Source organism: Pempheris klunzingeri, chromosome 23, assembly GCF_042242105.1.
Source record: "Pempheris klunzingeri isolate RE-2024b chromosome 23, fPemKlu1.hap1, whole genome shotgun sequence".
NCBI lineage: Eukaryota > Metazoa > Chordata > Actinopteri > Acropomatiformes > Pempheridae > Pempheris > Pempheris klunzingeri.
In genome coordinates, this window is record NC_092034.1 from 2,746,839 (window position 1) to 2,762,303 (window position 15,465).

The 15,465-nt window shown below is 44.5% G+C and overlaps 1 protein-coding gene across 1 annotated transcript in view; it reads left to right on the forward strand.

Annotated features, from left to right (window-relative positions):
• Positions 1 to 15,465, forward strand: part of dysf (dysferlin, limb girdle muscular dystrophy 2B (autosomal recessive)) — a 71,475-nt gene that overhangs the window by 17,401 nt on the left and 38,609 nt on the right. Inside the window, exons 17-41 of the mRNA XM_070855188.1 lie at positions 881 to 913; positions 1,151 to 1,266; positions 1,933 to 2,046; positions 2,148 to 2,325; positions 2,504 to 2,628; positions 2,784 to 2,890; positions 3,371 to 3,566; positions 3,899 to 4,045; positions 4,130 to 4,261; positions 4,415 to 4,581; positions 4,879 to 4,993; positions 5,106 to 5,211; positions 5,393 to 5,535; positions 6,246 to 6,419; positions 6,889 to 6,973; positions 7,103 to 7,180; positions 8,988 to 9,169; positions 9,243 to 9,383; positions 9,572 to 9,601; positions 9,728 to 9,763; positions 10,046 to 10,087; positions 10,745 to 10,846; positions 11,696 to 11,857; positions 14,809 to 14,980; positions 15,071 to 15,144. Of these exons, the coding sequence (XP_070711289.1) occupies positions 881 to 913; positions 1,151 to 1,266; positions 1,933 to 2,046; positions 2,148 to 2,325; positions 2,504 to 2,628; positions 2,784 to 2,890; positions 3,371 to 3,566; positions 3,899 to 4,045; positions 4,130 to 4,261; positions 4,415 to 4,581; positions 4,879 to 4,993; positions 5,106 to 5,211; positions 5,393 to 5,535; positions 6,246 to 6,419; positions 6,889 to 6,973; positions 7,103 to 7,180; positions 8,988 to 9,169; positions 9,243 to 9,383; positions 9,572 to 9,601; positions 9,728 to 9,763; positions 10,046 to 10,087; positions 10,745 to 10,846; positions 11,696 to 11,857; positions 14,809 to 14,980; positions 15,071 to 15,144 (2,957 nt within the window). The remainder of the gene's footprint in view (positions 1 to 880; positions 914 to 1,150; positions 1,267 to 1,932; positions 2,047 to 2,147; positions 2,326 to 2,503; positions 2,629 to 2,783; positions 2,891 to 3,370; positions 3,567 to 3,898; positions 4,046 to 4,129; positions 4,262 to 4,414; positions 4,582 to 4,878; positions 4,994 to 5,105; positions 5,212 to 5,392; positions 5,536 to 6,245; positions 6,420 to 6,888; positions 6,974 to 7,102; positions 7,181 to 8,987; positions 9,170 to 9,242; positions 9,384 to 9,571; positions 9,602 to 9,727; positions 9,764 to 10,045; positions 10,088 to 10,744; positions 10,847 to 11,695; positions 11,858 to 14,808; positions 14,981 to 15,070; positions 15,145 to 15,465) is intronic.

Sequence of the window (15,465 nt, forward strand, 5' to 3'; positions counted from 1 at the left end):
TTGTGAACATAACAGAGCACGGACGTTTCTCCAGTGACACGCATGACGACTAACTTGGTGATGTTTTAAGTTTCTGTCCTGGAAGAAGACAACCTGCATGAGATTTGCTCACTTGTGTGACCAGTTCTATTTCTACTCTCTGTCTTTGTTCGAAGTCCTCATGTAAACTGTGGTGGAGCCTCAGCATCTAGCAGCATAATGATGATAATAATACAGCCACTAAACACCTCGGTGCTGCTTTAAACAACTTATTAAGTTACGAGGACTGATTTTGTTGGATTAACTTGAATTCCAATAGCCAGATTCAATACTTGCAACCATAAAGCTTTAATTATACAGACATACTTCAAGTCAGATTAATGTTAAAGTAATTTTTTATCTGAGTTTTAATAAAAATAGCATCAATTTGCTTTTAATGAATGTAATTCTTTCCAGTGGTGGAAGTCCTGTACTCTTATTATTCTCATTATTATAAAGATTATTATAGGTTAAGCTACCAAGTATTTGAATTTGCTCCACCTGTTAAGGCTACTATTTTTCAAAATAAAATGATTTCCTGTTTCTTCCTGTCATTGCTGATGTTTTCACACCTTCTTTGAGTCTTCTTCGTTCTTCGCTGTGAAGCCATTTGGCACATTTCCCTCCGTAACCAATGACTTGTTTCAACTACTTGAAACAAGTGAAGTCACTTCGGACAGCTTGCTTCAGGTCATTTACTCTGAAACAAGCCGAATGGTTTTGCAGTGCGTGCTGACGGTGAGCGTGCAGTGTTGGTGACTCAGTGCATCCGTTTGGGTTTTGAGTGGCGTTCAGGGAAGTCTGTTTTCCTCTGTGTCTGACTGACATGTGTCTGAACCATCCTTCCTCTCCACGCACTCAGATGACTTGACTCCACGGACCGTCCACTCTGGCAGTACGTCCTCCATCCTCTCCACAACACTCCTTTTCTTTGAGAGAAACAATTTGGCTTGAAATTGTTTCAGTGATTTACATTTTATTCTTCACTGTTTCCATCTCGGCTTGATTCTGATGAAACTTTATCTGAAATCATTTTCATCATTTCACCAATCAATTTTAATCAATTCTTTATTCATTCCACATTCTGTCCCCATTTGTGATTACATCTGTCGGCCATTTTGTGTCACTGCAGTTGATGACAGTCTCGGTTTCCTGCCAACGTTCGGCCCGTGTTTCGTCAACCTGTACGGCAGCCTCAGAGAGTTCACCGCCTTCAACGACCCTCACGAGGCGCTGAACCTCGGAAAAGTAACTTGGCATTTGTTCTTCTCTTCTGTTAAACACAGTCAGTCCTCCCTTTACATTTAAGGGAGAAACTGCTAATACAAAACCACCCAGGACCTGACTTGTGGTAAGTTTTGGTAGATTATTGTGAGGGAATGTGTGTAATCCTGCTGATCATTCCCTCCATTACTTATTTTATCTATGAAAGGTTTGAATTTCTTGTTTGTCAAACCAATTGTTCACCAGTTTTACTGTATTCTACTGTAGGAGTTTGGTCTTTTGTTTTCAGAATATAATGATGAGGAAAGTCAAATAATAATATCAATAGTAATACACAGGGCTCTAAATTACTGTCAGCAGAGAAATCAACACTTTTTAACAATTTTCCTTGAACTCAACCAGCAAAATTGGCCTAAAATGTAGTTAAACAGCTTAAAAAGTCTAAAAAAGCCTTAAATGTAACTTCTCTATCTGAAACTCTCTGAGCCGTAGCTTCTCTTTCCTTGAATAACTGCACCCTGTCCATGTTTTCCGTCAGTCCAGATTCGAGGAGTAGAGGTTGTTTCAGGCTTCTCAGTAACTGTACTGCAGGTTTTGGTGCTTTCGCTAAAGACTTGAAGTGATTGTGGCGATAATGTGTCGACAGTTTAAGGAATGCTGCTTGTTTAAAGGTGGTTTCCTGTCCGTCAGGGGGAGGGCGTGGCGTACCGAGGTCGAGTTTTACTGGAACTGACTACAAAACTGGCGGACAAGCCGGAGCAGAAGACTGAAGACATCCCATCAGATGACCTGCTGGTGGTAGAGGTGAGGAAGAGTGTGTGTGTGTGTGTGTGTGTGTGTGTGTGTGTGGTTGTAAAGGTGTCGCTCCTTCTCACTCGTTTTTTTTTTTTCTCTCCCTCTGACAGAAGTTTCTCAGGAAGAGGAAGTTCTCCCTCTTCGTGTCCTTTTACTCGGCCACGCTCCTCCAGGACGTCGACGACGCCATCCAGTTCGAGGTCAGCATCGGTAACTACGGCAACAAGTTTGACTACACCTGCCTCCCCCTGGCCTCCACCACCCAGTTCAGCCGGGCCGTGTTTGACGGTACGTCAGAGGTCAAAGCTCAAACATGCATCAAATTAATTTATTACACGGCTTTGTCGAATACTCAAATTTGATTCTGTGTTCTGTTATTTCTGTATAACAGACTGATTTTAAAGGCACAGTTTGATGGTTTTCATAATAATGGTCATCTGCACGTGTGTGTTTCTGTGTGTTCCAGGATGCCACTACTACTATCTGCCCTGGGGGAACGTGAAGCCTGTGGTGGTCCTGTCATCAGAGTGGGAGGACATCAGCCTGAGGATCGAGGCTCTCAACATGCTGCTGGCCGTCCTGGAGAGACTGGTGGGTGTTGTACCTGTGTGTGTGTGTGTGTGGTCTCGAACACCTGCCCTAGTTGAGCTTTAGTTGTTGAAAGTGAGAAATTCTCTGAGAAATGAGTGTGTGGAGCATTTACCATCTGAATCTGTGTGTGTGTGTGTGTGTGTGTGTGTGTGCAGGAGGCGAACCTGCAGCGGGTGCAGCTGGATGTGAAGGCGGGCAGTGATCTGGAGGAGGTGGAGCTCAGAGTGGTGGAGATGTTGGATCAGGTCATCACAGACTGCAGGTTTGTGTGTTTTAGGTATTTTACACAGTGGTGGAATGTAGCCAACCACATTTACTCAAATATTCCACTTATATATTCCATTTAATGCTACTTTAATGTATATTTCATATAAAATATATACTGCACTTAGCAGTAACATACTATTTAGACAGGACTGCATCAGTAACAATGAAATAATATCACAGTCTGACTACTTTTAGTTGTGCTGAAGTATTTTAACATTGCTGTATCGTTACTTTTACCACCAGTGGTTGCATCGCTGTCACTTCACAGTTAACGACAATAAAGTTTTGAGGAGAATTACCTGAATATTAACGAGAAAGTGTGCAGAATTGTGATTCTTTGTATTCTGCTGTAGTTCTCTCTATTCTTGCTACACAAATTGGTTGAAATGTTCTTTTATTTGCTTTTTAGTTTGTTTGTACCTCTTATATAACTGTTGACAGCACTCATGTTTCTCTCTCTCTCTCTTTTTTTCAGTGTGGAGCTGCCGTCTCTCGACCAGTGGCAGTGTGCGACCCCTCTGGATCGCTCCCTGAGGCACATCCGCACCCTCCACCTGCAGCAGATTGTGGCGGCGGCGCTCGCACTGAAGCACGGTCCTGCCACTGAGCTGTCCACAGTGCTGGAGCAGGCTGAGGACTGGGCCGGCAGGCTGAGGACGATGGCTGAGGAGGTGAGCGTGTCAGGAGTGGTGCAGAAACAAGGGCTCTACCGAACATAAACACATATAAGACTCTGGACTCACCTGGTGCAGTAATTTACCTCTGTGTAATCATTTGTAATAATAATTTTTAATACATCTTTTTTTTTTATTCATACTTTTATATATTTATATTTTACTTTGTGTTTGAAGTGTATTCTTATTCTTTTGGAGCTGTGTGTAACAAAAAGGAATTTCCCCCTGCGGATTATTAAAGTAATTCTGATTCTGATTCTGATTCTGATATCTACAAATATAAAAGTATCTCTCTCTCTCTCTCTCTGTACTCGGTGTCTCTCGCTCAGCCCCAGAACAGTCTTCCAGACATCGTGATATGGATGCTGCAGGGCGACCGCAGGGTGGCGTACCACCGCATCCCAGCACACACTGTGATCTTCTCCCAGCAGCACTGTGGGAAACACTGCGGACAGCTGCAGACGGTCTTCCTCAAGGTACACACACACACACACACACACACACACACACACATGCACAGAAACGTTTAGTCTCACTGGCCTGCTGTGTGTGATGTGCAGTGCCCACAGGGCAGCGGTGGAGAAGCCAAACTTCCTGGTCAGCTGAGGGTCAAAGTCTGGTTCGGATTGGCTGCTGACGTCAAACACTTCAACCAATACGCCGAAGGAAAGCTGTCGGTCTTCGCTGAGACGGTAAAATACACTCTGCTGCTGCTGGGAGTCGATTCATTCCACGAAAATTCAATCTCAAATTCAATCTCACAGCGATGAGATTAAATGCCACTGGGAGCTAATGAAGCAAACAGAAGCTCCGGGGCTTTAAAGTGTGTCTCCGTCTGTGTGCAGTACGAGAACCAGACCCGACTGGCCCTGGTGGGCAGCTGGGGCACCACAGGTCTGACCTACCCCAAGTTCAGTGACGTCACTGGAAGAGTTAAACTGCCCAAAGAGAGCTTCAAGCCCTCGCCTGGATGGACCTGGGCTGGAGACTGGTACATCAGCCCCGAGAAGACGTAAGTGTGTGTGTGCGTCTTTGACTCATCGTCTCTGTGAGAATCTCTGGAATTCTTCTTCTTTGATTTCTTTTTGTTCGTTGAGCTTTACAGAAGAAGATGGAGACATTTTTTTTTCATCTTCAAGCAGATGAGCTTCCTAATCTTTTGTTTTTATGAGTCATTTCTTCTTCTTTTTCTTCTTCTACTTCTCAGCCAGACCACATTAGAAATAACCACATGGCGTAAACTACAGTAGCCCACAGTGGACATAATACACTTTTAAATATACTTTTCAAATGTGTGTGTGTCCCTCAGGCTGCTGTTTGACGTGGACGCCGGTCACATGACCTTCACAGAGGAAGTGTTTGAAAATCAGATGAGGTTACCGGGCGGACAGTGGATCGGCATGCCGGAGGGATACACCGACGTGGTGTGTGTGTGCAAATACTGCGAGTGTGTGTGTTTCTGCACCTCGTCAGGCTTCGCTTACCTAAACAGTGTGTGTGTGTGTGTGTGTGTGTGTGTGTGTGTGTGTGTGTTAGAACGGGGAGAAGGCGGTACCAAAGGACGAGGTGGAGTGTCCACCTGGTTGGGTGTGGGAGGAGGTGGAGTGGAGCGAAGACCTCAACAGGGCCGTGGATGATCAAGGTGACTTTTCATTAACGACGGCTCCGTCCCAGCGAGCCGTGACAGGGAGCTACAGCAGCTAAATGGAATTCAGCCATCATCCATTTGGTCATTTACACCAGAGCTCCTCCTGTGTGCTGCAAAGCTGAATGTCTCCCATCAGAAAGGCACTAATGCGTCCCGTTCTGTGTGTGTCCACCAGGCTGGGAGTACGGCATCACCATCCCTCCTGACCGCCGCCCCAAGTCGTGGGTGCCGGCGGAGAAGATGTACCACACCAACCGAAGGAGGCGATGGGTTCGCATGAGACGACGAGACCAACAGAAGATGGAAGCTCTCAGAAAGGTAGAGAGAAAGAGTCTGGAGCCTTTATGTGGAGGTGACGGTAGAGTTACAGGCTGGGAATGCAAGAAGAAGAGTGAGAAGGGGAAGGTATGACACGCCACGAGGGCAGCGTGATAAGAAGCACCTAAAAATGACAGAATCCACCTTTGGAAAAAACTTATTTCACGTGTTCTTTGATTTCTTTTTTAGTTTGGCCCCCAACCACCAGAGAGAAAAATTATAAATGTAGATTTATTTGCCACAAACCTGCCTCCGAAATGGATTTTATAAGTTAGAGAAATAGTCAGAAACTTTAAAAAAAAATCACAATCCAAGGAAAACTTCCTACTGATGACGCACATCTTTAAAAACAGCTCACAAATATCTGTTTTTCAAAAGGCTCATCACACGTGTTATTAGGTAGTTGTTGTTTTACAGCCGTTAATCTGGATCACTAGTCATCCTGCTCGTCCTCGTCTCATCCACTAGTTTCCTTCCCTCAGCCACTAGATGGAGCTCTGGTTCCACATATAAACAAGAGGAAAGATGAACTTTACATAAACTTTAGCTTTGAGACATCCCTTTAAACTTGTGGTGCATCAGGACGTCTGGGTTTGAATCCTAATTTAGAAAAGAGTAATAATGTCATATGGTTGATATTTTATGTGAAAAGTGTCTCACACACACAGATGTTCTGAGGTGTGTGTGTGTGTGTGTGTGTGTGATCACAGCAGCGTCCGGACGAGGCGGAGAGGGAGGGCTGGGAGTACGCCTCGCTGTTCGGCTGGAGGTTCCACCTGAAGCCGAGGAAGACGGACAGCTTCAGGAGGCGCAGGTGGAGGTGCCGCATGGAGCCGCTGGAGAAGACGGGCCCGGCCGCCATCTTTGCTCTGGAGTGTTCTTTGGTGAGAGAGAGAGCTGATAAAATAAACTGTCATTTAAGATTCACTACATGGCCAGAAGTATGTGGACAGCTGAACATTTCCCCCACATGTGATTGCTGAACATCCCGTTCATAAACCACAGGCCTGAATCTGCTGCTTCAACAGCCTCCAATCGTCTGGGAGGGTTTTCCTCAAGATTTAAGATTCAAACTTGAAGTTGAAAGGGCAGTTTTGTCTAAAATGTAACGCTGAAATGAAGAGACCCAAACAATGAGAACCTGACCCTCAGTAAATTTACACAGAAGTGTGTGAGCATGAGCGTCCACACAGTTTTGGCCATGTTCAGACTTTTCAGAGCCTTAAATTAGACTTTTATTTTGAAATCCCTGCAGAAGGAGAGTGTGCCACAGAGTTGCCTGTTCTTCTCTTTCTGAATGTGATCTTCATCTTCCTTTTTCTCTGCCTCCTCTTCCTCCTCTTCCTCCCACAGAGCAGCATAGAAGACAGGAACGACGACAAGTTGGTCACAACCACGTTCGGAGTCAACAGACCGACTGTTTCCTGCTTCTTTGACTGTAAGACAGTTACATTATTTTACTCTTCAGCTCTCTTATGATCTCCTTCTTTGTCAATACAACATATACATATATATATATGTGTGTGTGTGTGTGTGTGTGTGTGTGTGTGTGTGTGTGTGTGTGCAGGTGGAACCCGCTACCACCTGCGCTGCTACCTGTACCAGGCCAGAGACCTGCTGGCCATGGACAAAGACAGCTTCTCAGGTATTGTGCAGTGAAGCATTTCAACTCTTCCTCCAGGCGTCCGTCACGTATCGGCTCTGATGCCGACACACTTGCGCCATCTGGTGGCTTTAAAGGTTTATTCCGCACCTTCACTTGGTGGTGTGTCACAGCCGCAAAACAAAGCTGAGAACATGTCTGACGAGTGTTTACAGCTTAGGACGCTCAGGGTCTTTACTTTCCTAATGTGAAACAGCGTCTTCAAGCACAGAGACGTAGACGAACCTAAAAAATAAAGCTTTAACATCAAGCAGTGTTACTGAGCTTTTAATAAAAGCCACAGGCAGAGAGAGAGCAGCTAAGACTCGATGTCTGCGGAGAAGAAAAGAATAAAAAAAAGAGAAAATGTCTTCTCCTTTTATTCGCCCGTCCTGGAAACTACAGCTACTGTGTGTGCGGTAATCAGAAACCCACCGCAGACTCCGATGTGAAAACAGAGGCGAAGCTTTAAAAAACACAGAGATGAATAGACAGAGGAAGAGAGAAATGATAGATGGTGGCAGGAGGCTGGTTAAAGAGAGGGTGGGACACACACACACACACACACACACACACAGTGTAACGGATGAGTAGAGTTGATGGATGGGCTTCAGTTGCGTGTTAATCTGGTATTAAATGGCTTCTTGGCGGCCATGATTAAAGACTGAGTGAGCTATCAAAGACTGAGGCCTTTTTTCTGTCTTTGTCTTCCTGTTTTCTTTCTGTCTCTCTTCTTCCTCATCTCTTTATTTCTGGTTTTATTTCTCGACGTCTTTTGATCCGTCCAAAGCGAACGTGACAGTTTCCCATATTCTCTGTTCGTCTGTCTCTGATTTTGGAATTTATTTTTTGTGATGATCTAAATTCCCACATTTAGAAATAAATCTAATCTCCTCCTCCCTCCATTCTTCTCTCTCTCTCTCTCTTTCTCTCCCCCCTGTCCCTCACCCCTTGTTTCCCCCATCTATCTGTCTTTCCCCTCCTCATCTCTAACTCTTTCTTCCCGGTCGCCGTCGTTGTGTTTATGCACTCCTGCGGCTCCCGCTGGGGTCCGGACTACTGTTGCTTCCCCTCCACACACACACACACACACACACACACACACACACACACACACTCACTCACACACAAACTTACCTAACCCCTCTGGGCTGTTTGTATTGCTGTTTATATGAGCTAATGGGCTGTTGGGAATGGACAGTAATTGAATGGGTCACCATGGGTGGTGTGTCTGTGCAGTGTGTGTGTGTGTGTGTGTGTGTGTGTGTGTGTGTGTGTGTGTGTGTGTGTGTGTGTGTGTGTGTGTGTGTGTGTGTGTGTGTGTGTGTGACCCAAGGTTAATTGAGGGTTGGTGGGAAAATGCAACTTAGCTTCTGTTTACTCTAATGCTAACGGCTCCATAGAGACTCTTTACTGGGCCTGAAATAACAAACTACTCACTTTCTGTGTGTGTGTGTGTGTAACTGTACATATATGTGTGTGTTTTCATGCATGTGTCCACATTGTAAGCTGTGAGTAAGTCGTGTGTGTGTGTGTGTGTGTGTGTGTTAACATGGAGGAGAGTGGTTCTGACCTGGAATAACAAACTTCTCCGAGCGGTGTTCCCAGCTCTCTGTCTCGAGCTCGGCATTCCCGAGCTGCTGATGTCACTGTGTGGGACGCCGGGATAGTTTGGACACACACACACACACACACACACACACACACACAACCACGACATCATCGTCTACTCTGCATCTTACTGCAACTTCAGCTGAGGCTTTTAGGCGCCGACTTAAAATGAGCGCTACGTTCTGCTGTGTCTCTCCAGACCCCTACGCCATCGTGTCGTTCCTCCATCAGTCCCAGAAAACAGTGACGGTGCGCAACACTCTCAACCCCACCTGGGACCAGTCGCTCATCTTCTATGAGGTGGAGATCTTCGGCGACCCAGAGGCCTCGATGACCACTCCGCCCAACGTCGTAGTGGAGCTTTACGATTCGGACACATACGTGAGTGTTTGACATGTTGTCCCTGCTGAGGCTGGACCGAAGCCTCTGACGCTTCCTTCTTCTAAATGTCCAGGGTGCAGATGAGTTCATGGGCCGCTGTGTGTGTCAGCCCTCCCTGACCGCCTCCCCCCGCCTGGCCTGGTTCCCAATCCGCCTCGGGGAGAAGAACGCCGGCGAGCTGTTGGCCGCCTTCCAACTGATACGCAGAGAAAAGGTCGGAGGTCAACCTTCCACCTTTCACATCATGTCGTGTTCACGTCACTTCAAACTGACGCCTGACTCTTGTCGTAGTCTGTAATAAATTTCAGCCATCAGCCAGTGATGGGTTTGGTAGCTTTGTCTTCTGCATATCTTCCTCCAACATCTGTATTTTTGTCTTATCTCTCCACTTTGTGTCTACAGCCGGCGGTTCACCATATTCCAGGTCAAGAGGTCAGTTTATCCTTGTCCTGCTCTTCCTCTCTGTCACTTTTTCTTGGATTCATCATCACCATTTCACCTGTTTTGTACATTTCCAGCTTTTAAAACCAAGCTGGTCTTCTCCTGTCTCACCCACAGGGAGACATCATGACCTCCACCCACGTTCTAGACGAGGTAAAACCACACTGACGGCAAATCACAACCATTTCTCCCCATTTAGTCCCATAACTGGAGTTCAGGAGACCGTGATGAAGTGATGAGGTTTGACTTTGATGCTGCGTGGGTGTACGTGTGTGGGAAAAGAAAACGATGACAAGAATATTGCAAGAATGTGTCATATGAAATCCTTAATATCTTTTGCTTTTGCCGACGTTCCACACCTACAGTTCTTCTCCTTTACTTCACTTGCTCTTCATCTTTTTTTTCGTCTCCTTTCCTTCAATGTCGCTTCCTCAGTTGCTGTTTCCAGGATTCCTCCCTGAGAACCTGCAGCAATGGGTACAACGTGCACACAGCCGTGGACACAAACGCAGACAGAATTAGGGAAAACATCCGTCCTGTTTCATGTCTGCATGTTCACCTACTGCACACACACACACATCACCTCATCATTCACCCTGTCTGATTCTGTTATATGTGCCTGTTTGTTCTTTACCTTTTTGTTTACTTTCCAAAATTCCTCCAACAATGTTTTGTTGTCTGTTAGATATTTAGTTGATTCTGTGTGGAAGGCCAGAGAGGACGACTGACACATCCTTCACTCTTAGATAATAAAGATTCGGGGTTAACAAATGTTCCCTCTGGAGATCATCATCTTTCAGTGATTTCAACACACTTAACATCTATCTTTCTTCTGCAGGTAGTTAACATAAGCTGTTTAAAGTGGTTCACATCATTCTGTGGTGGTTCTAGAAGAGTCTGTGTAGATAATGACTCATGCTGTAACGTAACAGACGTCCTCTCTGGTCTTTTTGTAGTGACGCATCTGGTCAGAAACCTGAATTTGTCTCGACTTGAACTCTTTTAACCCACTAAAACTCATCTGGCATGTCAATACTAAACATTAAGTCATTAAGTCAAGACAGAGACCAGCATGGCTTGTTTTCTTTTATCTGTGCTCGATGACTCACCGCTGTCCTGCGTTCCTATTGGCAGCCGGAGGAGTCGGACCTTCCTCACCTGCCCCCTCAGAAGGAGCCCAACGTTTTCGTGGTTCCTCAGGGGATCAAACCTGTTCTGCAGAGGACCGCCATTGAGGTATCACCACCATCTACTACAACCATGCGCCTCATTTTCCTGTTTAACTTCTCAGTGGCACCGGTTTCTTGGAAGCTCCTGTGTGATTGACAGGCGGCGCTGGAAAGTTTGTAGCTCGCTCCTTTGGGGAAGATGGCAGCTGTGGTCAGCTTGGATTCACAGCATTTATAATGAACTCCAAAGCCAAAGCAGACAGACATCCGATCCAAACAAATGTAGACACTTATTAAAGGAACAGTTTTTTTCAAGAGTTAGATGAGAGGATTTCTACTATTTTGTCTGTTAACTCAAAATGAAGGTGGAGACGGCATCCCGTTAACTTGAACCAGTCCTTCAAACCACCTTTTGACACTTTTCTCAATAAATCACTTCATTGTTCGGATTAGAAAATGTCAGGAATCTCATTCATTCAATCTCCTGAAGTGACATCTTCATATGTCTTCGTTAGTTTAACCATCAGTCCAAAGATATTTACACTTCTGTCACATAAGATAAGCAGCAAAGCTGGTAAGCTGCTTGGGAGTATCAGACATTTCTGTCAAATGGACAAAGCTCTGAGAGGGGCCAGCTGATTTACAAGATTATTGGTAATCCTTTGTAAACATTTGTAGATTCCACCTTCTAAAATATAAAAAGGATTTACTGCTTTTCTCACGTTGATTTAATTTTGTTCTTGAAGACCTTTGTGGGTTTTGTCAAGCAAAATAAACAAGTTTAAGATGCCACGCTGTGCTGTAGGAGAGTGTGATGAGCATTTTTCATTACTTTACAACATTTTATAGATTAAAACGATCAGGTGATGGTTGAACAACTTAAAGCTGAACCTAAACTTCTCATGTCCTCTGTCAGATCTTAGCGTGGGGCGTTCGCAACCTGAAAAGCTTCCAGTTGGCCAGCGTTACCTCCCCCAGCCTGCAGGTGGAGTGCGGCGGCACCGCGGTCCAGAGCTGCGTCATTCGCAGCGTGAAGAAGAAGCCCAACTTTGACATCAATAAGTTGATCCTTGATGTGGTAAGAACATGGGGACACGCTGTACTGTACATATACACAGATTACGCAGATGTAATCAGTGCAGCTCACTGCTTTCGTGGCTAATGAGAGTTCTGCTGTGATGTGGTTTGTGTCAGTCATTTATCTTCATCAGTGGAGCCACAATAATGGACTCTGCTGCTCCTTCTGCTCTTCCAAAAAAAAAAAGTAGAAACCCTCCGTTAGCATAAAATCAGTAACTGTGAATGTGGACGTTGGCTATTTTAGATAAAAGTGACACATTTTAGACGCCTCCAGTTCGGTCGCAGAGCTGTTTTTCCATCAAATGAACATTTCTGGAGTTCAGAGTTGTGAAGATGCAGGATGAGGCCACCAGTGTGTCCGGTACTACTGCTGAGTCAATGCAGGGATGTGACCGTGGTACAAAAGCTGGCTAGACCCTTTCACACTGGACGTCACTGCAGGACGAGGGAATCTGACGCCTCATATCAGATTTATCTTCAAACGCTGATGCTAAAATGTCTATTTTCTCTAGATTTCAGGGCTCGTGTGTAATCCAGCAGCCTGAAAAGTCAAAGTCAATCTCATAGTTCAGTTCACCAGGAAAACAGAGGGATTATTTTAGAAACTGTGATTTCATATTGTGTTCACATTTGCACCAAAATTCACTTTGAAAATTCACTCTGTCTCTCATTCACTTCAATGACTGTTGGTCTTTGATGTGTTATTTTTAGAACCACTTCGTTAATCTTTGACAGAACTTTGTGCTTTATAAGTTCATCATACATTTCGACGTAAGGTCTTAATATGAAAAGTAATTTGTAACTGAAGCTTGTAACATTTTTTAGGACCAAAGGGAAAAATGGTAAAATTGTAAAAGTATTAAATAGTTTCTTTCCACCACAGTTTTAGGGAACAGTTAAGGTACATTTCCCTCTTTACACCCACCTGACTCTACAGAAATCTTATCGTTGCTTGAAAGTACAACGCTGCTTTTTCAGGATAATAGATTAACGCTTCTGTTCCAGATTAATGTCGAGCTGATTGTACAATGTTGGCTAAACTACACGCACGTCTACACATCATGTGACCGATACGATGCAGAAAGTCATTTATTTTAATCAACACAAACCCACAATATTGGAAACTAGAAGGAGCCTCAACATTCATTTATTCTTCAAATGTAAAAACTGTCCTGCATGAATGTATTTCCACTGAGTTTACATCGCTGCCATTACATTCCACCTAAGTGTTTTCTTATGAAAACCTAAACTGAAATATGGAAATATTACACACATTTTTCCCAACAGCAGCTCCAGAACGGGCTCAGAGAGTTTAATGTTAACAATATTAAGGTCTGAAGTTGATCACCTCGGTGTTTTATTATGACAGCTTTAACTGGAGTATGGAAATATTCACATATTTTTCCCTCAAATACATATCCTTGCTTTGGCTCCGGCAGTTTAATGTTAACAAGATTAAGGTCCTGTGTTGACCACCGCAAGCGTATGACAGCCTCAACCGGACTGTGGAAATATGCACATATTTTTCCCTTAAATTCAGCCCCCTGAACTGAGTCCAAGCATTTAATGTTAACAATAATAAGGTCTTAAGTCGACTGCGTAAGTGTTTTCGTATGCCATGGGGGCATAACAAAATGTCATGTGCATACTTTCCTTAAATGCAGCTCTTTGAAGAGTCTAACCACCTAACGTTTGCTCTCTCAGTTTATTGTGTGAGTTTAGCATCATCAGCGCCACTTAAGCCTTTTAAAAGCCGGAGAGGTCAAAGGGATTACCGTTACTAGCTCATTTCTTTCCCCATTGAGCCGGCCTGGCTGAATGAGAGTATTATGGGGGTACTGCCTTTAAATGTAACTGCAGTAACGGCTTCCAAAAATGTAATATTGTGGGCCGGTTTGGCAGCAGCACAATCAGCTTTGAAACTGACTCAGATTGGCTTCGTAGCGATCGTCTCCTCAGCCAACTTGTCTTCAGTCGGTCGAGGGAAGTCGAGCTTATCGCGATAGTGTTTCGTGAAAACACGAAGCCAATACGCAGATGCTAACACCCACATTTCCAGCAGCAGATAGAGATTTCCGACAAGCTCGTTAGGTCGAGTATGTGTTCTGAAGCTTTTTCTCCTTTTACTGGAGAGTAAGATAAAGGTGGACGGTGCAACGCAGCTAAACTCGACAGCTTCCTCCATCCTCTCTGGTCCTGGACTGTCAAGACGGCTTGCTGTTAGTCAATGGTGCAAAAAAAAGTTCTCTATCGCAATGTAGTGAAAATATTCCTGTTTGCAGTTGCATTAAACAATCAATTAAAGTATTTACTGTACGTTGTAATAAAAAAAAGCCCAAATTAATAATGAAAGAAGCCTTTTTTTTATTCTAAAAGTTGAAATGTACAGTTTGTTTGATGATTAAGACACAAACTCAAGCTACTTTCTCTCTTAAATGGACCTGAATGACAATAATAATTCAAATAGTCAGTTTGTGGTAAGATTGAATTATTTAATGTTCCACTGTGCGTTCTTGCTAGAATTGGCCCGTGGAAGAAAACAGAGTGAGCTGTTCTGTGATTTAAATGAATGTTGCTGCTCGCGGAGTCACTTTACATGAAAACATTCATTTCAAAATCCCAAACTGAGATTTTAATTGGAAGAGTGAAAGATTAAATCTGTACCTCGACAGATTCAGTCATTCCTTCCTTAATGTGAGAGGGGTCAGCTAAGGTGTCACGATGCCCTGATTGGATTGTCACCAAGGCGTGACCAATCAGCTTCAGACAGTCTGCAGCCGTAGCCAATCAGCGTCAGGCAGGCAAGTGGCATAACCAATTAGAGTCAGGCGTTCGGGAGGCTGGTGCAGCTGTAGGTCAGAGGTCTCCTTCATACTCTTTCCTTTTCTCTTTTCTATCTCACTCCTCTCTTTTTTAACGCATTCCTTCCTTCCCTCCATCTCCCCGCAGAGACTTCCACGTGAGGAGCTCTACATGCCGCCGATCGTCATCAAAGTCATCGACAACCGGCAGTTTGGGAGGAAGCCGGTGGTCGGTCAGTGCACCATCCGGTCGCTGGAGGAGTACCGGTGCGTCCCAGAGGAGGAGGGAGCGGCGGAGGAAGAGGAGGAGGAGTGGAGACGTAAGGCACAGAAACATGGATGAATATAAACATTGAACTACACTGATAATCAACGCTAAAAATGCCTCTCTACTGTGTGTTTGTGTGCAGGTGAGACGCCCCACTTGATTTCTGGGGAGGTTTTTATTGACATTGACGACGAGGAGCCGCTCATGCCTGACCAGGTAAAGACATCATCATTAACGTCATCATCTGGCTTCTCTTATCCTCAACAAACCCCATGAAAGGACCGAAACATAAATGTTTTAATGCTCCTCTAATCTGTCAGCAGCCATTGTTTCCTACTCAACACCTAAATATTGAAAACAACAGAATTTAAAAAGCAAGAATTCCTCAGACAGGAGGAAATATTGCTTTTTTAGGGGACTATTTTCAGCTGCGGATTGATACACATTGAGTGCTTGGACTTTGTACGGTAGACTGAAAGCTCTACGGCACAAAGAAGAGGACACATGAGACTTTACACACAATATTTGTTGGTCAGA